Here is a 24,892-nt window from a genome sequence, read left to right on the forward strand (position 1 = left end):
TGGATTCAGTCTTCCCATATCCACTTCCCAGATGAAAGTCACTCTTCTGCTGCAATATAATCTCTGTAGTTACTCAATTTCAAACCCTGAATAAATCCATTTCTTTGCTATAGCTACAAACCGAATAATGTAATGTCTTCTCTTCACAGCTGATTTCTCTTTTCAAATGCAGCTTCCTCACTCTGAATCCCAGTTTCCTCACCCTTCTCCCTAAATCTGATCGCTCGCTCACCAAGATAATTTGCCAGGCTTACACAGTAATACTGGAAGACTTCTTTTAATCTACAGGAAAATTAATTACTTGGGGGGGATTAATTACACTTCAGAAAAGCAGAATTAAATACACAGCCCAGGCATTCTCTCTATGTGCAATGTTTCAAAGCTGTCTGGTAACTGGTACCAACTGTTAGCTGAACATTTGTTCCAAAGACCCGTCAAAACTGATGAACACCAACTCCAAGTCCCGATTCTTTTATTTTAAAAAAGCCCATCAATTTTACGCAACCGTTTCACTCCAGATTACATAAGCACTAGCACAATTTATTTGCATAGCTGGACAGCAAAAGCCCCAGTACCAGATAGCAGTGGATCAAATATGAAGATCCTTTTACATGCTGTACACTGCACTGGTCAGACTGCACCTGGAATACGGTGTGCAGCTCTGAAGACCTCAACTTCAAAAAGGATGTGGACAGAATGAAGCAGGTACAGATGGGAGTGACAAGGATGATCAGGGGCCTGAAGACCAAGACCTATGAGGAAAGGCTGAGGGACTTGGGAATGCTCAATTTGGAGAAAAGGAGGCTGAGAGGAACATGATTCCTTTCTTTAAGTATCTGAAAGGCCATCATTTAAGAGAAGGGCAGGGAGCTGTTCCTGTTGGCAGCAGAGGTCAGGAGTCCCCAGTGTTCCCTCTAAGCTGAGTTAGTGTGAGCTAGCTCACAGTTTTTTTGCTTCCAGCTCACACATTTTTGTCTTAGCTAAGAAGGATGGCTCCAGAGCAAACTAACTTATGCAGCAGCCAAATCGCTTGCTCACAACTTTAATGCCAGTAGCTCACAAAGTAGAATTTTTGCTCACAAGACTCCACAGTTTAGAGGGAGCATCAGGACTCACAATAATGGGTTTAAATTATGGGAGGAAAGGTACTGGATGGATGGTAAGAATTTTTTTAAAAAAACAGTAAGATGCTTGGGGAGGTGATAAGCCCCTCCCGGGGGGGAGGGGGGCAATCTTCAAGCAGGGATGCTTTAGGCTGATGCAGCATTGAGCAGGAGGTTAGGCTAGATGGCCTCTATAGCCCCTTCCAACTCCATGATTCTGTGATACCCAGAGTCAAATATTCCACAGAATATTACAAGGAGACACACAGAATATTACAAGGGTCCTTAAGCCTCCCAGAGTGCACTGGATGGGGCACTGATATCACAAAGCGTTCCTTGTGAAACAAAAACAGGTAAGATGTTCACACTGATTATACTTAGAAGGTATGGATCCAAGATAAGAAGCCTTTCTTAGAATAATCAGGAATCTGTTCATCCTCCACTACTCAAACTCTCCATATTCGTCCCCCCGCCCCGCCCCGTTCCATGCAATTGCACAACAGGCATCGTCAGTTCTCCTCGCAAAGAATCAGGTGACTGGAATGCATGCAACAATTAACATGCAAGATGTCTGCTACCTGGATTGCCCGAAAATCCACAAAGAAATACTAAGAAGGGGGAAGAGAGGAGGGGAGAAAAGGCAGCTGTGGGGCTTGGCAAGCTGTTCTATTCTAGGCTCTCCTTGTCTCACATTCTAAACTGTTTACCTGAACATTGAGCCAAAAGGCTCTTGTGGCATTTAACATGCAAGTTTGGACATTTAATAAGACATCAAAGCTCAAACGCCACAACCAAGAGCAGTATACGAGCCCTATCCTCAGCCATCACCCTGTCAGACAAATGGCTTCCTAAGAAGGAAAATATTTTCTGCACAGCCTCAACTGTGCAGGAGGGAGTACTAATCCACTCTTCTCAATTCATGCTGTGATTCTATTTTAATTTATTTGTAACTTTATTACACTTATATCCTGCCTTTCTTCTACCATGAAACTGAAGGCATACCTCGTGTTCCCAGGCAGCCTCCCATCTAGGCATCGACCAGACCCAGATCTGAGCAGCTTCAACTAGATTATGGTACCTTGTGCTTTCAAACCATACCCTGGACGGCTTATGCTAATTTACAGGGAGTAAACCCTCGTGAACTAAGTGGGACTATTTGTAAAAAAAACACGCACATAAGAGTGGGTTGCACAACTGACTAAATGAAACAGTTCTTTATGTTTACCCATGCTTTACTGGGAAGAGAGGGGAAAACCGGCATGAAACTCACCATAGAATACACATTTCTTACTTCTCATGAATTCTTACACTTTAACTGCCCACAGGTGAGCAACAGAAATCAGGGAAGGGGTGAAATTTGCAACTGATCATTTTTCTTTTCCCTTGAGCACTCTGATACGCGCTCAAAGACTCCTGAAGTACTCTGCAGTACGCTTTAGATATTGGAGTCCGAAAACCCAAAAAGTAAGCAACATAAATCTGAGCCACCGACATCTTTAAAAAAAATAAATCAAATGGTTTGCTTTAGAGGTTTACCACTAGCTTTTAGATGAGTCCAAGTATCCTGTGACCAGCTAGTTATAGTCTGGTCTATATGTATAGAAAAGAGAACAAAAAATACAGAGACATTTGGATTCTCCCAATATCATCATCAACATACCTTTCATCAGTTTGCCATCACTGGCAATTTTGCTGGCATCCAGGTCGTCTTTATTATTCCCTTGGCCAGCAGATTCTGCATCCTCAGATACAGAGTCGTCAGGAAAATGAGCTTCTGCAAGTGGGGCACTGACAGGATCGGCAGGGGCATCCTCTGATGAAGGTATTACCTGCTTCAAGACAACAACACAAAGATATGCGTCATTTCCCAACTGAAGCAAAAGCCTATGACACACTATCAAGACTGCTGACACTTAAAGCTGTAATGCAGGCTTCTCCAACGTGGCACCTGTGAGCACTGTGGTGCCCGCAAGTTCTTCCCTTGGCACCTTCCAAGCTTTTTGGAAAGGGGACGGGCCCACTGTAAGGCAGGGCTTATTATTGGCTTGTTCATTCAAATGCGTGGTTCACGCTCCCAGCTTGCACTGAAGGTGGGTGTTTTGAGATGCCAAGGCTTGCACCCAGAACCCTAGAAATATGAATTTCTCCAGCCTGTAAAACTAACATGGTTCCATGTAGACAACCACAAAAAATCCAGAAAAACAACTCTCCTTTTACCATGAAACTACTACAAACGACTGGCTGGTTTCCAACTTCCCATATCTGGGCAAGATAATTGAGAGGGCAGTGGCTAATCAGTTACAGGGTTTTCTGGATGACAACCCCCTTCCAGTCCGGCTTTCGTTCATGTCATGGCGTGGAGACGGTACTGGTCACCCTCATGGATGATATCTGACGGCATCTGAACCAAGGTGGGATGGCAGTACTGCTGTTATTAGACCTGTTGGCTGTGTTTGACACGGTCTACCACCATTTACTGATTCACCGCCTTGCCGACGCTGGAATTCAGGGGCTCGCCTTACAATGGCTTGCCTCCTTCCTCCAGGGTTGGGGACAAAGGGTGGTGCTTGGGGAAGAACTGTCTCGAAGGCACCCGCTGACCTGTGAAGTGCTTCAAAGCGTGGTCCTACCCCCAATACTATTTAATATCTACATGCGCTCCCTTGCCCAGATTGCTCGGAGCTATGGACTGGGCTGTCTCCATTACGCTGATGACATCCAGCTATATCTGTTGTTGGGTGGCCAGTCAGACTCCAGGCTGGAAGATCTGGACCTGGTGTTACAAGCTGTGGCTAAGCCGAGACAGCTGAAACTGAATCCGATGAAGACAGAGGTTCTGTGCCTAAGTTGCCGCAGCCTGGGGGTAGGGATCTGACTTCCAACGTTTGATGGTGTGCCATTGGAGTCAGTGCCAGAGGTTAGGAGTTTGGGGGTTCTCTTGGATGCCTCTCTAATGATGGAGGCCCAGGTAGCAGCCACTGCCACATCAGCCTTCTACCATCAGTGGCAGATCAGACAGCCAGTTCCCTTCCTTGAACGCGGTGACTTGGCAACAGTGTTTTTTTTAACATTTATAATTTGATTTATATCCCGCCCTCCCCTAAGGCTCAGGGTGGCTAACAATTGGGGCAAAAACCATAATTAAAACAAGATAAAAACATAACAATAGTACGACAAAGTGCTGATGCTCTGATGTTCCAAGTGCTAAGATGGGTTCCGGTAGGGTGGATCCGGACCAACGACGTAAGTTCTAAAGCGGCATATAGCCAGGCTTCTTCCCAGGGTCTGCTTGCACCCTGATGGTATCTCTGCCAATTTTCGGTGACAGTGCATTGATGGAACAGTACTGGCGGCGGCTCCTACTCGAAAGCCTGGCAGAAGAGCTCTGTCTTGCAGGCCCTGTGGAACTGCGCAAGATCCCGCAGGGTCGATCTCCTCTGTGAGCTCATTCCACAAGGTAGGAGCCACCACCAAAAAGGCCCTGGCCCTAGTCTGAGTGAATTTGATGTCCCTGAGGCCTGGGGTAGTCAAAAGATGTTGGCCCCCCCGACTGTAGTGCCCTTGGGGGAACATATGGGGATCCCAGTAACCCATGCAATGGTCATGTCGAGACTGGACTACTGTAATGCTCTCTACATGGGGCGGCCCTTGTCACAAATTCGGAAGCTGCAGTTGATGCAAGATGCAGCAGCCAAGCTGTTGCTGGGTCTCTATCTGAGAGAACACATCCAGCCTGCGGTGAAAGCGTTACACTGGCTGTTTCAAGGTGCTGGTTCTTACCTATAAAGTTCTGGGACACAAAACCTCCTGGTTCTCCCTGGCCCTAAAGACTGGCCATCACCAGGGCTAGAGCCTTCTCTGTGGCAGTGCTGCACTGGTGGAACGAACTCCCGGAGGACATCAGGGCCTTGCAGAGTTTGCTACAATTCCGCAGGGACTGCAAGATGGAGCTCTTCCGCCAGGCATCTGACCACATTGACCACATCTAACATGTGGTAAATCTGGTACAACAGGTGTATCTGGTTATAACATCAGAGCCCTCCCTGGGACCTTGCCATCGTCACTGTTGCACTGACTGACTCCTGTTACAAAATATTGGATATGGCAATATTGGAATATGTTCACTGCCGCATAGGAAAACTTGAATGTATAGCACTATAGTTTTATACTGGTTTTAAATTGTTCTAAAACTGTTTTAAATATTTTAAGTAAGCCACCTTGAGCCTGCTTCGGTGGGGAGGGCGGGGTATAAATCCAATAAATAAATAAATAAATAAAAAATGAATGAATGAAAGAAAGAAAGAAAAAGTACTATAATTCAGGCCTCCATGTAATCCATCCTGAAAAGCTCCTCTTGGGGGAACTGTCACTACTTATATCATTTCAAAGCACCTTTATAAAAGCTACTATACATACTCAGATCAAGACTGTAACCGCTTCAAAATGGGTTGAAGAAATACGACTGGATGCTCCCTTCAAATCAAAAATGCCCTGGAAAACTAGTATATCACAATGACCTGATATAGAGAATCATGCTCTACAATGTGCTAGCTTTCTGTGTGCTATTGGGGGTCCCAATATGCAATTCCCCACTTGAATTTACAGAGGTTAGCATCAAAGGAGGACTGAACTGTGTACCTTTCCTAGATATGCAACATCACCAGAAGAGTTAATTCCTATTGCGGGGCGAGATTTCAGAGTGTTTGCACTCGACTTTAATTAAAATCCTCCAGGTTGAATATCTGATTATGTATGTGACAAAGGCTTCAGTAGATTGTAAGAGAAAAACTGTTCTCTGTACCACAGTGTGCATTAACACATGAGACTGCCTTATATTGGATCAATGCCCCATCAATGTCAGTACTGTCCATTCAAGACTGGCAGCAGCTAGCCAGTCTCAGAAAGAGGTTTTTCACATCGCCTACCACCTAATCCTTTTCACTGGAGAGGCCAGGGATTGAACCTGGGACCTTCTGCACATCAAGCAGATGCTCTGTCACTGAGCCACGACCCCACCCAAGATGCCTGTGCAAGAATGATCAGACCGTTGTGTCTTCATAAGCTAAGGAAAATAAGATATGTCGCACTGTTTTCCTTCTGTACAGCATTCATGATGGAAGCAATTTGCTTTGACTGGGAAAGAGAATACAAAGCTACTTCAACAGCTGGCTCAACAGCTCCTACTTTAATAAGGATTTACAGGAACAACTCTAATCCAGGCAAGTCTTTCAAAATCCCCCTTCACAATATTCACAGCATACCTTCTGGGGAATGCCAAGTAAAGAGTGCTATAAAGATCAACCGATGCAACTTCTGGCACATCACACAAGCCAAGGGCACGGAGTGAGTTTGATCTCACCAGATCTCAGAAGCTAAGCAAGGTGAGCGCTGGTCAGTATTTGGAAGGCGGACCACCAAGGAATACCAAGTTTCGTTTATTGTCTTAGCCATTGGCCATAACAGCACAAAGTAAATCGAAGCACAACAGAAATATACATCAATAACTTGCAGTAAGTTCTAGACCCCGTCTTATCTTTTTTGCCGCCAGTGCAAACAAAGCCATTCTGCTAGTAACATGTGCATCAGTATCAGAAAGCAAGAACACGGTCAAATCCTGCTCAGCAGTTCCATTATACAGAGGTACAATAGGATAAATAAACCTTTGCCTAAGTGATTCGTGCCATAAACATCTCAGAATGTAATGCTTGACATCATCCACTTCATCCATACCACATAGGCATATTCTAGAAGCGGCAGGGGCACCCAGAAAGCGACCAATACAAACCATTGAAGGTATGGCATGGAACCTTAGGGCAGTAAAAGCCCTTCTCAGCTCCAAAGTAGTTAGTTTCTCAAGATATACAGTCCTACAATGGTCTCTTTTGAAGATCTTATACAAGGGGGCTGTACGGCAACTTACTACCATATGTCGATTCAAAAGCCCATCCTTATTAAATACCCATTCCACCAAGGAATACCAGGGTCATGATGAGGAGGCAGTCAATGGCAAACCACCTCTACGTGTCTCTTGACTTGAAAACCTCATGAGGGGTTGGCATAAGTCAGTTGTGATTCAATGGCAAAAAAGGGGGGGGTTATGTACTTACTGTCTTATACATTAGCTGATAAAAAGGAAGCAGCATGTATTGTATTCATATCAATCACCTATGTGCAACCTTTTTCTGAACCATAAGCACACAGTAGTCACCTTGATTGAAAACAAATCAGCCAGTATCATAATACCCCTGTATAAATCTATGGTATAGCTTCATTTGGAATACTGTGTACAGTTCTGATCACCGTACCTCAGAAAAGATATTATAACATTGGAAAAGGTGCAGAAAAGGATGACTAAAATGATTTAAGGGATGGAACACCTTCCCTATAAAGAAACGTTAAAGAGGTTAGGGCTTTTTAGCTTGGAGGAATGACAGCTGAGGGGTAAACATGATATTTACAAAATAGGACAGAGAAGGTGGAGACAGAAGTACTTAACTCCATTTCTCATAACACAAGAGCTCGTGGGCACTCAATGAAATTTCAATGGCAAACCACCTCTACGTGTCTCTTGACTTGAAAACCTCATGAGGGGTTGGCATAAGTCAGTTGTGATTCAATGGCAAAAAAGGGGGGGGTTATGTACTTACTGTCTTATACATTAGCTGATAAAAAGGAAGCAGCATGTATTGTATTCATATCAATCACCTATGTGCAACCTTTTTCTGAACCATAAGCACACAGTAGTCACCTTGATTGAAAACAAATCAGCCAGTATCATAATACCCCTGTATAAATCTATGGTATAGCTTCATTTGGAATACTGTGTACAGTTCTGATCACCGTACCTCAGAAAAGATATTATAACATTGGAAAAGGTGCAGAAAAGGATGACTAAAATGATTTAAGGGATGGAACACCTTCCCTATAAAGAAACGTTAAAGAGGTTAGGGCTTTTTAGCTTGGAGGAATGACAGCTGAGGGGTAAACATGATATTTACAAAATTATGCATAGGACAGAGAAGGTGGAGAAAGAAGTACTTAACTCCATTTCTCACAACACAAGAACTCGTGGGCACTCAATGAAATTAATGAACAGTAGGCTTAGAATGGATCAAAGGAAGGACTTCTTCAACCAAAGAGTAATTAACACACAGAATTCACTGCTGCATGAAGTGGCGGCGGCTACAAGCACAGACAGCTTCAAGAGGGGATTGGCTAAATACATGGAGCAGAGGTCCATCAGTGGCTATAGCCACAACATAGAGTTGGGAACACGATGTTTGGGACAGAGATGCTTTGTATTCATGGTGCTTGGGGGGCAACAACGGGAGGGCTTCTGGCCCCACTGGTGGACCTCCTGATGGCACCTGGGTTTTGGCCACTGTGTGAAACAAAGTGTTGGACTGGATGGGCCATTGGCCTGATCTGGCATGGCTTCTTTTATGTTCTTATCTTATACTGGATTACCACTGCATTATCCTGTTCTCTGCCTAATCATTACTCAATTCTCATAGTTAACTGTCTATAGCAAAGAGTTTTTAAAAGTTGTTACAACTCTTGAGTATTTAGTGTCGGGGTGCGTTACCACTGCATTATCCTGTTCTCTGACTAATCATTACTCAATTCTCATAGTAAAGTCTATAGTAAAGAGTTTTTATAAGTTGTTACAACTCTTGAGTATTTAGTGTCGGGGTGCAAAGGCATCATGTGAGGTTGCTAATAATGCTGGGGGACGGGGCATGACCCAGTGGTAGAACACATGGTTTGGAGGCTCAGCCCTGAGCATCTCCAGCCAGAAAATCACAGGTGACAATGCTGAGAAAGATACTTTTTTTTTTTTTGCCTGAAACCTTGGAGATTTGCTGCCAGTCAGAGTAGACTATACCGAGTTAGATGGACCTGTAGGCTGAGCTGGCACAAGCAAATTTCAGATGTTCATATTTTTTGCAGCATTCTTTCACTGCAAGCAACAACCTTTGTTTCCAGCGAGGAGCGCTCACAATCACCTACTGAAGATGACTGCGATCTGCCCATGGCCACACAAAAAGTCTTAAAGATGATATAAGATCTGAACTCATATCAAAGCTCAGAAAGTTTTCTAATGGGTCAACACTACCTTTGGCCATGCTTCACCACACACATAATGATGCAGAGTTGAGAATAACCGCCTAGCTTGTTGACTTGTCATGAAACTTTAATATTATCTACCTGTTATTAACGAGCTCAGAGATTTTTAAGAAACCAGCTCTGCGGAAAACAGTTGCAATGATTCAAGTGCATCTGACACTGCTATTTTGTCGCCGTTATGCTGTTTCAGAGAGTCATTAAAAAGCACTGCGCTAACAGCTCTGTAATAAGAATGTACAAAGTAATTCTAACATTGTAATTCTAACATAAGAAATGGCTGAATATAAAGTTGTTTCTTTGAAAAAAAATCTGAAATCTTTAAAGGAACAATCTAAAGTTTAGTTGCACTTATCTGCTACAGCTAATGACGCCAATAAAATTTAAGAGTGTTCGTGGCATGCACTTTTAAGCATCAGTAACTCCCAGTATTAAAAAAAAGGGAGAGAGAGAGATGAAAACATTGGGCAATGATAAAACTTCAGTAATAAGAAGTTATCCTCCAAGGGAAAGGGGGCCACTAGAGTTAATTGGCTTAATTTATTCATGGAGGACAGATTTGCATCAGAGTTCGTTTGGGGAACAAGAGGTGTAAATTAAAGTTGAACATATGACCTATGATAGGGAGAGAGGCAATGGAAGTAAACAGGCAGAAGGAAGTTGGTTCAGAATGAATCTCCTACCCAGGACAAAACTGTTGACTTGGACCAGAGGTGGCAGCAGCATTCTGAGGTCCCAGGTGGAGGCTTCTCTTAGCCTTACTACTGGGGATGCAAAACATGCTACTGAGCCAAAAATCCCTCCTCACGACTCACCCTTGGAAGGCCATGTATTTAGAAATCCCAGTCCATACATTTCTGCATTAGTGGAATCCTGGGACATGAGGTGTTCTACGAAGCTGGGAGACTCTCCCCAAACCACCTCTGGGAGAAGCTACCACCTGTACAACCCGTCTTACACAGAGGCTACCTCCAATACAACCCATCTTACACAGATTTCCAACATGCTTGGGTAATGAAGGGCTGGGTATAAATCCAATCTCTTGTCCTCCTCCTCTTCTTCTTCTCTTCTCCATCATCCCTGGCTCCAGGGAACATTTCTTTGACTCTGTGTTCAAATACAGAGGACCCTTATCTAGAAATGCCCTAGAGCTTCACATGATCCTGCTGCTACCATCATAGCCAGCCCAGAAGCAGCAACAGATACAATACTTGGTTGTCATTTCAACTGACAGCTGATCTCCTGTAGAGGTGGTGGGAACACAACACAACACCTCTCTCTGAATGTGTAATTCAGCTCTCTGTAGGATTCAGACCAGCACTTCCATTCTTGTTTACGTGCTCTATGCCCTAAGTGTTGCTGCTCTAGCCTTTGTCTAGCCTCCAGTCCCCCCAGTGCACTAATCAGGTTTCTGACATCAGACTTCACTGTATCAGCTGAGGCTGAGGGTACTCCACAGCAATGCTCCCTCTAAGCTGTGGAGTCCTGTGAGCAAAAATTCTACTTTGTGAGCTACTGGCATTAATGTTGTGAGCAAGCGATTTGGCTACTGCACAAATTAGTTTGCTCTGGAGCCATCCTTCCTGAGCTAAGACAAAAATCTGTGAGCTGGAGGCCAAAAAACTGTGTACCAGCTCACACTGACTCAGCTTACTTAGAGGGAACACTGCTCCACAGCCTCATCGTCTAATTCCAGGCAGTGGCTCTTCTACAGGCTTCAGCTACTGACAAGGGATGCTAGTCCAATGGAGAAAGAACAAGTTTAATGAATTCTGTGTTTCATTCTGTGCCTGCTATCCAGGTGTGAACATCATAACAAACACACTACTGAAAACACTCTGGATCAAAGAAATCTCAGCCCTGCAGGCTAAGTGAGGTCTTTCGTTAGGAATGCACTGTATCTGTGCAGAATTACATAAGTATGGAACGCACATGGAAACTAGGACAGTTAAAGGGGGTGGAAATAATGATTTTTCACTACTCTACAAGTAATGCTATTTTTATTTGCACTTAAAATACAGTTCCTTTAAAAAATCAGAATGTGAGCTGCTTCGGCTGTGGAAGAACCAAAAACCACTGGCAGTGACGAAGGTTGTCACATTTCTTGCCCAGAACTTCAGAGCTGCCTGCAGCCAGTCACAACGCTCTCTCCTGACAGCAACAGACTCCTCTATTGCTGATGCTACCACAAGCATAACAGCAGTGACGCTATCATGAGGATGAAGGGGGAGGGAAAATTAAGCTAGGAAGGCATCAAGCAGATTTGCAAAACAAACCAGCAAAGCCCTGTCATCCTAAGTTACATTTCCTAGTTATCACATCACAGCTGTCAGACCATTGCCTCCTGTGTCAGCAGCAGAGGGCATCTTCCAGGCCATCCCTTGACCAGGAAAGCCAGGTATACACCATTTCCAAGCATCTGTACTTTCCAAAGCTGAGCCCTTGAAGCATGCACGCAGATTGACTTGTAATACCTCTATATGGTATTTTGTTTCGATCCAGCAGAATTCTAAGTATTACATGAACAAAGCAATTCGTCCCGATCCAAGACAGATCCAGGTGGGTAGCCATGCTGGTCTGAAGCAGCGGAACAAAGTTCGAGTCCAGTGGCACCTTTAAGCAACCAAGTTTTATTCTTGGCATAAGCGTTCGTGTTTATGCACACTTCTTCAGATATGCAAGATTCATGAATCTGAGAGGTGTGAGTGCACACAAAGGCTTATGCCCAGAATAAAACTTTGTTGGTCTTAAAGGTGCCACAGGACTCAGACTTTGTTCTGATTTATCAGACTGCTGATCTACAGACAGAAGGATATCTATGTTAACTATCTGGATCTTGGATGGACAACACAGTGTGAGCAAAGTCAGGGACTATTAATGGAAAAGCCAGTGTGCTGGGCCACAAATCTTGTGGAACCTGTGGACACTTTTCGAACAAGAAAAAGGGTGCCACCACAAAACAACTACTATGCAGGGCCATGACCAATCCGAAAAAAAAGATGCTGCGCATTACTGGGCCAATCAAAAAATACTCCTACTACAAAGTCAGTTGTTTCTGGCCACTCTTGCTTTAATGAGGCATAGGAAAGCCAGAATTGATTCTTTGCTTTGGGGAAGAGATGCTTTCGAGAAGAAGCAAATGGGGTCTGGGAAAGCCACCGGTGCCATATTGGAGACCAGTAGCTTAGAGTGCTGAACTAGGACCTGGGGATCCAGGGCCGAAATCCCTACTCAGCTATGAAGCTCACAAACTGACTTTAGGCCAGGAACCTTCTCAATCCAGTCTACCTGAAAGGGTGGCTGTGAAGGTAAAACAGAAAGCAAGGGGCTCATGTCTGCAACCCCAAGTGCCGTGAAGGAAAGGCAGGACAACAATATGACAGGTGAGTCGTGGGAGTGTCAGAAACTTGCAAGGTGGTACTAGGGAGCAAAGGCGAGCCTGAGAAGCTTAACAAGATTATTAGAATGCCTCTCACTCACGGAACGGTTTTGCCAGTGTTGTGGTATGGCCTGGCCAAGGCATTCAGGAAGCATGCAGACCCAGAAATAGCAGGGTGAGGTGAGGTGATGCCTCTCAATTCCTGTCTGACTTTGGGAGAAATGCACTCACTACTGGCAAACAGCAGTTTCCTCTTCTGAGGGCTGTTGATCACAATAGTTGGGGCTGTGAAAAACACTTGGTGCTAATGGGACACGTGGAATCATTAACAATACACTTCACTAATAAAATAGGAACTCTTCTCTTAATCTGATTCACTGATAGGCTTTTTGTGAACAGTTCAGACCCTCAAATGTTTTGAGCGCTGTAGATGGAAGCCATTGTTATAAGAAGCATGAGTGCTTTTGCTGTCACTTCAAACTAGATTGGTGGGCAAATAAAATGACTACAAACTACTTCATTACCATGAACTGTTACTTAGAAAAGGCTTTCAAAGACTTAAGAGATGTTGAAATTGAAATCAAAACCATTTTAGATAAATTAATGTGCCTTTCTAAAAAAAGGTTGACTGATTGCCTCTGAGTAGCCCATTTTTAACAGGGTTGAAGAATTTACAATTACGAGAGGTGCACATACTATAGGGTTTCAGATTCCAGGGTTTAAAACAAAATGAAGTGGAAAGAACAGAACACTATCAGTATCTTCTGAAACTGTTTAACGTGCAGAAGTAACTGATTCGGGCAGAAGACAAGACTTATTCTGGCTAACAGCTGGCTGCCCTTCAACCAAGAGGAAAGGGAAGGGCTCGGGCAGAAGACAAGACTTATTCTGGCTAACAGCTGACAGCTGGCTGCCCTTCAGCCAAGAGGAAAGGGGAGGGTACACATATTTTAATAAATACATGGGCCATGTCTTAAACTGAGCAAGCATCCAAAGGCCAACACCACTGAGTTCTACCAACTGGTTTTATGCAAGCAAAAGGATCTTTAATGCAGTGTAAACTCAACCGAGGCTTTTATGGAGCCCTTTTCACATCAGCTGCTCACTCCTCTTACATAATATAAACACCGGAAAATGAAAATAAGCGGCTGAGAGGCTGAAGAGGGAAAGCTCTACCACAGCTTTGGCTGCTACCTGTGCACACGAGAAAGTTGTTCAGCAACCTAAGAGAAGAGGATGTCTTTAGGATGGGGAGCTATGCTAGGGGCCAGAAGGAAAGCTGTCTGGGTTGAAACCCCTGGACTGATAGCTGCCTATTCCTATTCTTCACATCTCAGTTATTTTACCGAACTTCACCCAGTTAACCAAAGTTAGCAGGGGGCGGGGGGCGCACAGCATAGAAGTCCATATTGGCTTTTCAGCATATTTAGATGGCTGCCTCTCTGACAGACAACTGAGAAGTGGCAACATTACTTTGTGAAGTTATGCATACTTTATTCAGAATGTAATAACTCAAATAAACAAGTCTTTATTTACATTTTTTGTGCTTTCTCCCTGGTTGTCTCTGCTGCAGTTTTATTCCAGCCAAAATGAAAGGAAAGTTTCTCAAATGTGGATTTTTCTCCCCTTTGCAGCTGTTGTCATGATGCTTAATGAAACCCCAAAGGTTTTTATTCCTATAAATTACTAGAGGTGGGGGAGGAGAGGGTCAGTTTTTTGACCCTATTCTTACACACCTCAGTTTAGAACTTTTTCTGCCCGGGATTAAAGACATACCACACATATTCTAGTGTTTCAACACTGAATGCAGCCATCGTTTCATACACAGCTATCACATTAAGTTATATGTTTTGGTAATTTATATAACACTGAGGCTGTTTGAACATAAACTTTCACCTCTGTAGCACAACACTGTCCTAAATAATACCAGTTTAGTATAGTGAGAGCCAGTTTGGTGCAGTGGTTAAGTGCGTGGACTCTAATCTGGGAGAAACACGAATGATTCCCCCATTCCTCCACTTGCAGCTGCTAGATGACCTTGGGCAAGCCATAGTTCTCTCAGAGCTGTTCCCTCAAGGGCAGTTCTCGAAAGAGCTCTCTCTGCCCCACCTACCTCACAGGGTGCCTGTTGTGGGGAGGGGAAGGGAAGGGAGTTTGTAAGCCTGAGACTACGAGTGAAGGGCGGGGTGGGGTATAAATGCAATCTCTTCTTCTTCTACACTGGCATGCATTCAACCATCCAGAGACTACATGATGTAGGACTTCCCCTTCCTGCTGCAACCCACTAAGCCCTCTCCCCCAGTTTCGTCTTGGGAGGTCGGCAGATCCTCGAGGACAGCTTACAAGCCAAAGTGGAGGGCCAGAAGGTTTGAGGGATAGGAATCACACAAACACATCCACTTCTGCTAATGGAAATATCATTCTGTTGGAGGAAATGCGTGATTACATACATGCTACCGACAGACAACTCTGAAGAGAGTAAGCTGATTTAGTTCCACAAGGCTTTTGCAGAAGAAGAATCGGGACCCAGACAGCTTGTGCTAGCGCTGCAGGACTTTCTAACACCCCCCCCTCCAAAGACAACTTTTAAACAATTGGCTCTACTGCCCTGCCACAAACTGCTTCTGAAGCCCTCTTCAACTTTCAAGTAGTGTTTGTTCTGTGGTGTGGGAGACTGCTCTGGGAGGAAAACACATCGAAATGCAGCCTTAACACTAAGCCCACAGGAATATACAGTCGCTTTCAACAAGCATCCTCCAATCCACTGTCCCAAGCTCTCAAATGCACTCTGCTTTAGAGAAGGTAAAGAACAGCCGCTTCTTATCTTCTACCAACCTCAGTACAAGAAAAACCCCAAGGGGGCTTGGGGAGAGTCAAGATCTTCTCTCACTTGTGCTATAATATGGAGAATGTGAGAAGCAACATGTGTCTTTGTCACCGGTTCTTACGCCAAGCAGACCAGAAGACTTGTGGAAGGGGAGGGGAGGTTCTGGCAAGCACAGAAAAAGAGCGGTGAAAGACCCGTAGCTGCAATCCTGAAGAGCACCTGCCAGTCGGAGCAGACAGTACTGACCTTGACCAAGGGTCTGACTCAGGGTGATGCCGCTTTATGCGTACAAACAGCCAGCTCTCTTCCAGTTTACAGAACAGACTCTGTTGGGTTGCCTGGTGGCAATTCGTGATCACTATAAGGAGGCAAGCAGTTTACAAGCCTCCCATGATCTCATGGAACTTCACTGGCTTCACTGTTTTCTGGATCTGGGTATTGGATGGGCCTGAGAATACAACTAGCCAACACGTAGCAGCCAATTATAACCAAAATTGTGGCACAAGTGTCAAAATGATTCGGTCAGGATCCACTCATCCACCTTTTCCCCTTGAAACAAGGGGTTTTGTTTTACAAAACAAACTGACAAGGGAAATTGTTTAAAACTGCAAGATCAATTTGGTTCATTAGTACACCCACTACTAATTTCAAAGCAACCTAATCCCTATCACGGAAAAAATGTTAGATAAACTGTTTCCTGGCAACAGTGTTGTCGCCTTACTGTCTCTTTTCATAAACACAAACTGGCATTATAAACTATTCAGAGCAGAATAAACAGAAAACACTAATTTCAGCTGTGCCCAGGTTTCAAAAAGTGACCTACTCATGGTGGCACGCCACTCTCCAAGGCCGCCTATGCCTCGACAAAGACATTGTTAGGTATCTCTTCAGAAGGCAAGGCAGGTTAATTTTACCTTCTGGGTAATGATTTCCAGTTTCTTATGTCCCCATTCTGGGGAAAGGCAATTGATTTCAGTTGATAACTTTGCATGGTATGTATGACAGCAAAGAATAGTGACTCATCTGGGCAGGCCTTTTAAAGAAGTTAGCACTGCAGTGCTCCTGCTACAAAATGGGGCACCATTTTATAAGTGAACAACTGAAGCCACTTTGCATCCCTGTATCTCCTGCAACTCTCTCCCTTTCCCTGCAGCAGAGTTGAGCCCTCTGAACACCCAAAGCTCACTCAAGACAATCCTGATGATCTATAGCAGTGGTTCCCAACCTGTAGGCCCCGAGTCAAAAGTAGCTCATGACACTGGTGAAACTGAGTCCAGGCTTTGGCAACTGTATTGATTTGTGTTTCCTCTGTTTTAAGGGGATCAGTATACCAAGCAGATTTGGTCTTGTAGGTCACCATACTGAGAAGGCTGGGAATCACTGATCTAAAACATTACAGTTTGAGTCTTCTTTCAGGAGCTTGTGGATCTGTATTTTCAGAAGACCTCTGGAATCAGCTGGAAAATCCCAAAGGATGTGTTATCTAACAGACTTGCCTTATAATGGAGGCATCTCACAGGCAGCAATATTCAGGAGAAATGCAGATACCGTCTGACCAGTCCCCTCCACTGAATTCTCAGCATCACTAAAGACAAGGCCTCACATAGTGTACAAGTTCCAATACACCAAGGTATTAGGAAAATCTGTGCATGCTAAGGAATTTTACATGTCTTATCATTACGAGCCTATGTTGGTTTGACAAATTTTAGAAATATTGCGTTCTTGCCTGAGTCCACCCCCCACCCTTTTGACCTCTGTTCACTTAGCAACTATGTCAGTCAAAGGTTGGAGCCATGTTCTCTCAGGGAAGTTTCATGGTTTGGTGTTTTTTCTTTTTGGAACATGTATTTTGAACAGAGGTTAGAGAGAGAATTGTGACTGGGAACAGAATTGATGAGCTCTCTTCGAAATTCTAGACCATGGCCTTTTGCCTACTTTACCCTATAAAGGAAGGACTTTGTATCTTGTTCAGGATGCTTGCATGATCTGGTCTTGCAAGCACCGGGATGATCATCCTTAATAAAGACTGTATGCTCTGTTAGCCAAAAGCCTGGAGTGTTTCTCCCCTAGAAATTTTTTTGGGGGGGCTGCCTATTCAAAGCCCTACCATAACAGTGCATTTGTCATGTGGGATGCTACAAACCATAATGTTAATTCTGTGTACTACATGAGAGCTGCGAGCTACTGGCCCACACCTCTTGGGGTTTGGGTGCATAGAACTGCACACTCTAAATGCCCTTTACAAGAACTGGTTTTGCTGACCTAATCTCAGGTACACCTGAAAGCAACACAGCATGGAGAAGAAAAATACACAATGTTACTTCTCATTTTTATAAAACATACCTTTGAGCTGTCGCTGGCCTCTTTCTGGAGGAAGAATCTTTTCTTAAATTCATAGTAAGCGTTGTACTGGTGCCATGGCTGGAGGAATTCAAACCTGTTAGAAAGGAACAGCGTGATTTTTTTTTTTTTTTAAAAAAGCACAACCCGACATAGCAAACACCAACCACCATTTAAAATTCCTTCACCCCAGGCACCGAAAGGCTATTTGATATTCTGAAATATAATAACTTATTAAAAAAATGCCCAGAAGATATATACGTTCAGAAGCACCAACTTCAAGATTCTTAGGCAATAACGCTTTATCATTAACTTCGAGGAGTCTCTTGAATTTTGATATAAGGAATTACAACACATTACTTGAACAGCTCTCTTTGCAAAACAGACTGTCAATAAGAGAGAGAGAGACGGGCAAGCTGCTCTCTTTCATCGTATCATAAAATGAAATAATTAAGAAAAAAGCCCCTTGCGCTCACCTTGGATCGTTCTTGGCACGAACACTGGTCTCAAATTTAATCCCGTTCCTTGCGACGTATTCAGCCAGCTTGTCAATTACAGGCTGGATGTCCGGGGGTGGGGGGATGATGGCAACCACCGGAGGGATTGTGCTGAAAACATTGGAAGTTTATTATTTACACAGACACAACTGCAGCCATGTTAAGCCTGTGGAGGAATTCACATTGGAGATCTCTGTTTGTGAGTAATGATGAGCTACTTCATGCTGGAAAAGCGAGTTTTGGTAAAGCTAAGCTATTTGCATTGCATTAGAAAAATCAGACGCTGTGAACGGAAATTATGCATATCTGCATTAAATCACCAGATCTGGCACCAAGCTGTGAAGCTTTGCAGGATACCAGATCTCTTCACTCCTCAGTGGAACACACCTTTGCAGAGCATGTCAGTTTCTGAGCCTTCATCATACAACACCTCCAGTAAAAGCTTTTGTTACCAGGCATTCATGAGGAATGGGGGTTGCTGCTTAATTAAATGTGCTGGATACTCAAGGTTATTGCTTTGCTCTGCCCCCTGACCTAGAGAGATCTGCAGCAATCAAATCTTACTCCACTAGGAGCATCATGGTGACAACCCCATGTGGCTGGCAGGATTCTTCCCCTCAAGCCATGGAGCACAGGAGGCAGGCAAGTGCGCCAACTGCCGGAGGGGGGCCTGGCTCCCAATACCTTGAGGCAGGTTTGAGGTGTCAGTTGGCACCAGTGGTTGTCAGAAGCCCAGCAGTGCCCAAAAGCAGCAAACTGGTTGGCTAATCAGAGAGCCAGGAGTGGAGTGCCTGTGCACTCAAAGGTGCAGGGGGATGGTGGCTGGGGGGGGGAGGAGATTGCCCTCTGGGCAATGTTGATTAACTGAGAGCATTCTGGGTAAACACGTGCAGAATAAAAAAGACTCTACTGCATATTCTCTGAAACTTTTCTATGACGCCATGAGGGCCAGCAACTTGTTTCACGTTCTGCACTGCACAGCAGAACGTATGCTTTTCACAGCATTCAAGCTGATGTGCAATATATATGCAATTCTGATTACTTCTGATGACATCTGTTTACTGTACTCTGTCCACGTAACACATTTGCTGGTGTCATTAACATCCATTTGGTCACTTCTTGAGAAATGAAACTACAGTTGAAACGGCAAATGCACCAGAACTTCACAGAAATGTCAGCATTTGAGATGGGTAGTATCAACATTCTGAATATCAATTGATGGTCTGTGTATGAAACTCTTAAGAATTAATTTAATACTTGAGCGTTACGCTCTTGCAAATAGAACATTTTATTAACTAAGTGGATATGCATAACATGCCTATTAGGGTGTTTTTTTCCTCTATACTTTTTTGCATAACATGCCTATTAGGGTGTTTTTTCCTCTATACTTTTTGTTCACTGTGAGGTGCTAGCTGGGACGTCTCTGCTGTTGTTGGGAATGCAGCAACTGCATAACCAAGATATTTTAATCCAAGGCACTGGAAGCCTGAGCAAAAACAAACTCCATCATGTATGATGTATTGTTAATGTCACAAAGCTCAGTGTTTTGCTAAAGAACAAAGTTTGAGTACAGTGGCACCTTTAAGAGCAACAAAGTTTAATTCTGGGTATACGTTTTCATGTGCATACACATTTCTTCAGATACACTGAAATAAGACTTCCTCAACAATTACATATAGGTAAAGAGAGGGTGGGGTGGGAGGTTGGTTGCCAGGAAGGGCTAATGAGACTCAAGATGCATAAGTAACTGAGAGATAAGTACAGCTAAGATTGCATTAAAGCAGTTGCTAAGACCTGTAAATAGCAGCAAGTTAGCATAGGAGTTAACAAACAGATACGAAAACTCAGTTTGAGTCCAGTGGCACCTTTAAGACCAACAAAGTTTAATTCTCGGTATAAATGAGAACTGAGTGACTTAGCACGTGTAGTGAGCAATGTTCCCTCTAAGCTGTGGAGTCTTGTGAGCAAAAATTCTCGTTTGTGAGCTGCTGGCATTAAAGTTGTGAGCGAGCGATTTGGCTGCTGCATATATCAGTTTGCTCTGGAGCCATCCTTCCTGAGCTAAGACAGAAATGTGTGAGTCGGAGGCTAAAAACCTGTGAGCTAGCTCACACTAACTCAGCTTAGAGGGAACACTGGTAGTGAGATAAGAACCTGACATTTCTTTTAAGCTCTAAATTACACACAACCCAAACAGGGATCAAGAACAACCAAGGAAACATTAGTGTTTGGGACAGATCAGGGTTACATAGCCACACATTTATTATGCAACCAACGCTGTGCTGATCATCTGGGCATTTTTAGAATTTTGCATAATTAAAAGGGAGAGAGAGAGAGAGAGAGAGAACGTGCCTTTAAGAACATCATGTGTGAACCAAATCTAGTCAGCATTGGCGCGTGCATTATACAGCTCTTTATTCCCTGGGGAAGCATCACAGTTTTAGCATACAGTGAAAAATACTTGCACCTGAACTGCCTTTTTAATTAACCATTTTAATATTTACAAGCACATGTATCCAATTGCGAAAGCTAAAATGTTTCCATATCCCGGTCTGAATCAAGGAAACCACTCATGACCCTTCCCTCCCCCCCCCCCCCAAAGAAAGAACTACATCTTATTGGAAAAGTGCAAGAGAAAGGATTGATTCATATTTCTCAGTGCCCCTGGAAAGTGCAAAAGGAACGGATAGGGCCACTGGTAGATTCATAGCTGCGAAGTACCCTGCTGTAGTCTCTCTCTCTCTCTCTCTCACACACACACACACAGCATCTTCACTTGGAGGCTGTATATGAGGATGCCATTGCTTGTTTGGTTCTACAGCCCAACCAAAGAGCTGCTGCACTCATGGAAGTCATAGTAGTCACGTGGGACTCGCACATGAAGCTGCCAATTTATACCAACAGGAAAGCTGCATGAGTGCAGCCCAGCTGCAAGTCTGCTGGAGCCAAAGAATTGAAAACAAGCTGCCAGGAAGTGTGAACTGGCCTTAAGAGAAGTGAGAATACAGCAAAAAACGTCAGAGTATCTTGTAACAAAACAGACTTCTGGATGACAGAGCTGTGTTTGTGTGCGCGCACAGGCAAGCGCATGTGTGTTTCAAACTGGCTGCCCAAGCTAAGTCTTCAGGGAATTATGAACCAAAAATCTGAATGCCGGGAAGGGATCCCAAGAGGTGTCTGGTGGATATTTAAATCTTTGATCAGCAGGCCTTCAAAGCAGCATTGCAGTCACTGACTGACTCTCAACCTCCCCCCCCACCCCCAATAACACACAGGTGGGCAGGCGGTGCTGTCATTTCAGAAACACAAAGGCCTACAAGGTGTGCACAATGACTAAAGTGGTATGCTGGATCCTAGTTACCTTTTTTGGGGGGGACAGGGATGGGGATGGGAGAATTCCCAAAGGCAACTGCAAAGCAGGTGGAAATAAAGTGGGTATAAAATATGGTACCTCACAGCAGTTGTGGCGGGCATGGCTCCGCTGCTGTCATCAGCTGCCTCCGACGGTGGTGGAGGAGTTGTGCCAGGAGGAGGGGGTGCTGTTATTGTTGCAATCCCTGTGGTGCTCGAGACAGTCACCCCTGCTGGCAACCCGCTGTAGTAAGTGGCAACATCGATTCCAGGGGGTGGAGGGGCAAGGCAGTACGTTCCATCCGGCAGCATGTAGTAACTGTAATACATGGCTGCCATGGCGGCTGTAAAAAGAAGTTTTATTATCAATGCTCCAGGCAGTTTGGAAGAGGAAGGGGGAAGAAAAGAGCCACACAACAGAATTATTTCTTTCTACTGTTGCAACAAAGAATAGAGTGTTGCTTTCATTCACATTTCAAACTTGCTAATGTGTCCTTTGCTTTCCTTGTATGCAAAATGTGGAACAGCACTCCTGTCAACACATTTGGGTTAAATGAGGCAGATGCTACCAGGGCCAAATGGAAATGGCACCGGTGGTGAATGAGGAAGCAAAAACAACGAAAGGAATCCCAAGTGCGCCATTTTTCTTGAAAAGTTAATTCACTTTAGTGTGCCTTTTAGGTAAATTAAAACTATGCTTGCCTCATTATGGCTGGGAAAGTGCCACAGCTTTATGGAGCTGCTTTCTGTTTAACCACAGGAAGCAGCACTGAGGGGCTTTCAAGTTAGCATACTCTTCAACAGGAGTGCAACAACAGGACTGCAAAAAAATATTAAAATTTTGTACCCCGGCAGGGCAAATTGTGCAGGTTCCATCAATTATACAAAACTAAGCAAATCGACATGACTTCTTTACACTAAGTAATTCTGAAATTGCTCCTGTTTTGCATATATTCGATCCAGGCCCAGGGCAAATTTGTTTAAACAAACCACAATTTACTGAGATGGCTGAACACAGCCACTGCCTTTCAGAGGTGTTTGTCTGACATTACAGATACTTCCATCAACTGGCCCCAGGTAAATTTCTGGGAATCACAGACATACATTGGATTACTTTCGTCTAGATTCCCAGATGCAATGTAAAGCCTCTATTCTTCCGCCCAAAAGAAAATGCACAGATTATGTTTCCTCTCTTGAAAGGTGAATGCTGGCATCTCTAACTCTCAAGACTGAACCAGATTTCAAACTCAAAAGACACAAAATGATTACAAGTGTGTAAAGTAGGGATGTGCATTCGGTTCGTCCAAACCAAATGCACCCCGGAAAATGGCCCATTTGGCCCACTTTCGGGCAGCCTCAGGCTGAATCAGATTCTCTAATCTGATTTGGCCTGCTGCTGAAAGCCACCACCGAAGTTTGGCGGCATTTTGGGGGCTCACCAGAAAAGCGACCCTGGCACAGGGACAGCCCGGGGAGGCATTTAAATGCCTCCCTGCACCCTCCCGGGCCTTTCCTGGCTCGCCCACCTCGGCGGGTGGCCAGGGAAGGGAGGGCGGGAGGGCTTTGGAAGCCTTCCCCAATTCACCTGCTTTGGTGGGCGAGCCGGGGAATGCACGGGGAGGCATTCCCTTGGAGAGAATGGAAGGCAGTTTAAACTGCCTTCCCTTCCCTGGCTTGCCCGCATGCCCCGTGGTTGCGAGGCACGTGGGCAAGCCGTCCCTTGGCGGGAAGGGAAGGCAGTTTAAACTGCCTTCCCTTCCCTGGCTTGCCTGTGTGCCCCGCGGCTGCGAGGCGCCGGTGCAAGCTGTCCCTTGGAGGGAAGTGAAGGCAGTTTAAACTGCCTTCCCACCCAAAAGTGATTTGGGGCCCCGAATGATCCTCAAATCCACTTGAGTTGCCAAAAGTGGCATTCAGGGGCCGAATCAGATTTGGCCCAATTTGGCTGAAACGAATTGGGCTGAGTTATTTTGTTCTTGCACACCCCTAGTGCAAAGTCAACCAGGGTGGAAAACTCCACTCTCACTGTCAAGGTTCTATGTGAATGAATTCTAAAAAAAATCACGTTTGCAAGTGTTCCATTTTTGATCACTCTTAACACACATTACAAAACAGCTCAGCTGTTTACAGAACCACCTTGCTGCCATGTGTTGGGAAAAGTCTGCATAATTCATGCGTTCTGCAGGCACAACAGAAAATTATGAAGGGGTTTTTACCCTACAGAGACAAAAAAAATAAATGCCTAAAGTTCACAGCTGTTAATGTGCTATTTTATTAATTATACATGTATGAATTCCTCATTTATGAAAACTCCAGCTGAATGTGCCACTGGAAACAGAAGAAGAGTTGTGTCTGGAATTTGGCTGCTTTAATTTCAAACTGTGGCAGTGAGCCTCTCCAAATCATTGAGGGGGGAAAAATAGTCTGTATATGAAAGTTACTTTAAACCCAGCTGTAAGGCAAACCAATCAAGGAAGTAGGGAAATGGGTTCAAGGAAAGCAAAAAAGCTGCTGGGGGAAATATTAACTGAGGCCAAAAGGGAACCTTTCTGGAAATGAAAGGCTCAGAGATCAAAGCCTACCAAGTACCAATATTGTACTAGTGAACACAGCTGGTGTGAACATTGCCATCTTTATGAAAGTTGTTTGCAACAAGGTGCATACAACAACCATCTGCATGCACACACATGAGACACAAGGAACAACAGGGTGTCCATAAAACAAAGCAAAATTTAATTCTGCCAACCAGAAGGGAAAGCTGCCGATATACTTTGCCACAAAAGTAGCATATTTTATTTCAAAGCTTCTGGTAACATGGAGTGCACCTTTTACAAACTGAAGTTTGCACTGGATACAAAAGTAACGATCTTACTTAGCTTCTATGGTGCCAGGCCATGCTAATTGAGCACAGCCAAACCCCATGGACCCGTGGGAGTTTTCAACTACATGAACAACTTTCTGTGTCACCAGGGGTCATTTCCTGCAGGAGCGCACAGGAGCAGAGCTCCGGCAGTAAAGAGCCCAGGGGGCGGGCACATGCAACAAGCCCCACCCCCTGCTCCCAGCAGCCCTCAGTCAGAGCAAGAAGCAGCCAGGTAAGTTGCAGAGCTCCCACCGGCTCCCTGGTCCAAAACAGTCCAGTGGCACTTTAAAGACCAGGTTTTATTCAGGTATAAGCTCTCCCTCCTCTGTGAGGACAGATCTGCACGCCCCCCCCCCCCAATAGCTATAAAACAGTCCAGTGGAGCCTGAGCGGTGGGTGTTGCCTTCTGAC

The 24,892-nt window shown here is 44.5% G+C and overlaps 1 protein-coding gene and 1 non-coding gene across 2 annotated transcripts in view; both read right to left on the reverse strand.

Annotated features, from left to right (window-relative positions):
- Positions 1-24,892, reverse strand: part of SFSWAP (splicing factor, suppressor of white-apricot family) — a gene marked incomplete at its 3' end in the record, with an annotated part of 112,336 nt that overhangs the window by 40,642 nt on the left and 46,802 nt on the right. Inside the window, exons 8-11 of the mRNA XM_015421496.1 lie at positions 21,722-21,965; positions 18,250-18,381; positions 17,777-17,870; positions 2,764-2,935 (exon numbers count right to left, since the gene is read on the reverse strand). Coding sequence (XP_015276982.1) covers positions 2,764-2,935; positions 17,777-17,870; positions 18,250-18,381; positions 21,722-21,965 — 642 coding nt within the window. The remainder of the gene's footprint in view (positions 1-2,763; positions 2,936-17,776; positions 17,871-18,249; positions 18,382-21,721; positions 21,966-24,892) is intronic.
- TRNAI-GAU lies at positions 6,046-6,117 on the reverse strand. Its single transcript has one exon. It is a non-coding gene; the product is annotated as a tRNA-Ile (tRNA).

This window comes from Gekko japonicus, unplaced genomic scaffold (genome assembly GCF_001447785.1).
Source record: "Gekko japonicus isolate JY-2015 unplaced genomic scaffold, Gekko_japonicus_V1.1 scaffold1065, whole genome shotgun sequence".
Classification (NCBI taxonomy): Eukaryota; Metazoa; Chordata; class Lepidosauria; order Squamata; family Gekkonidae; genus Gekko; species Gekko japonicus.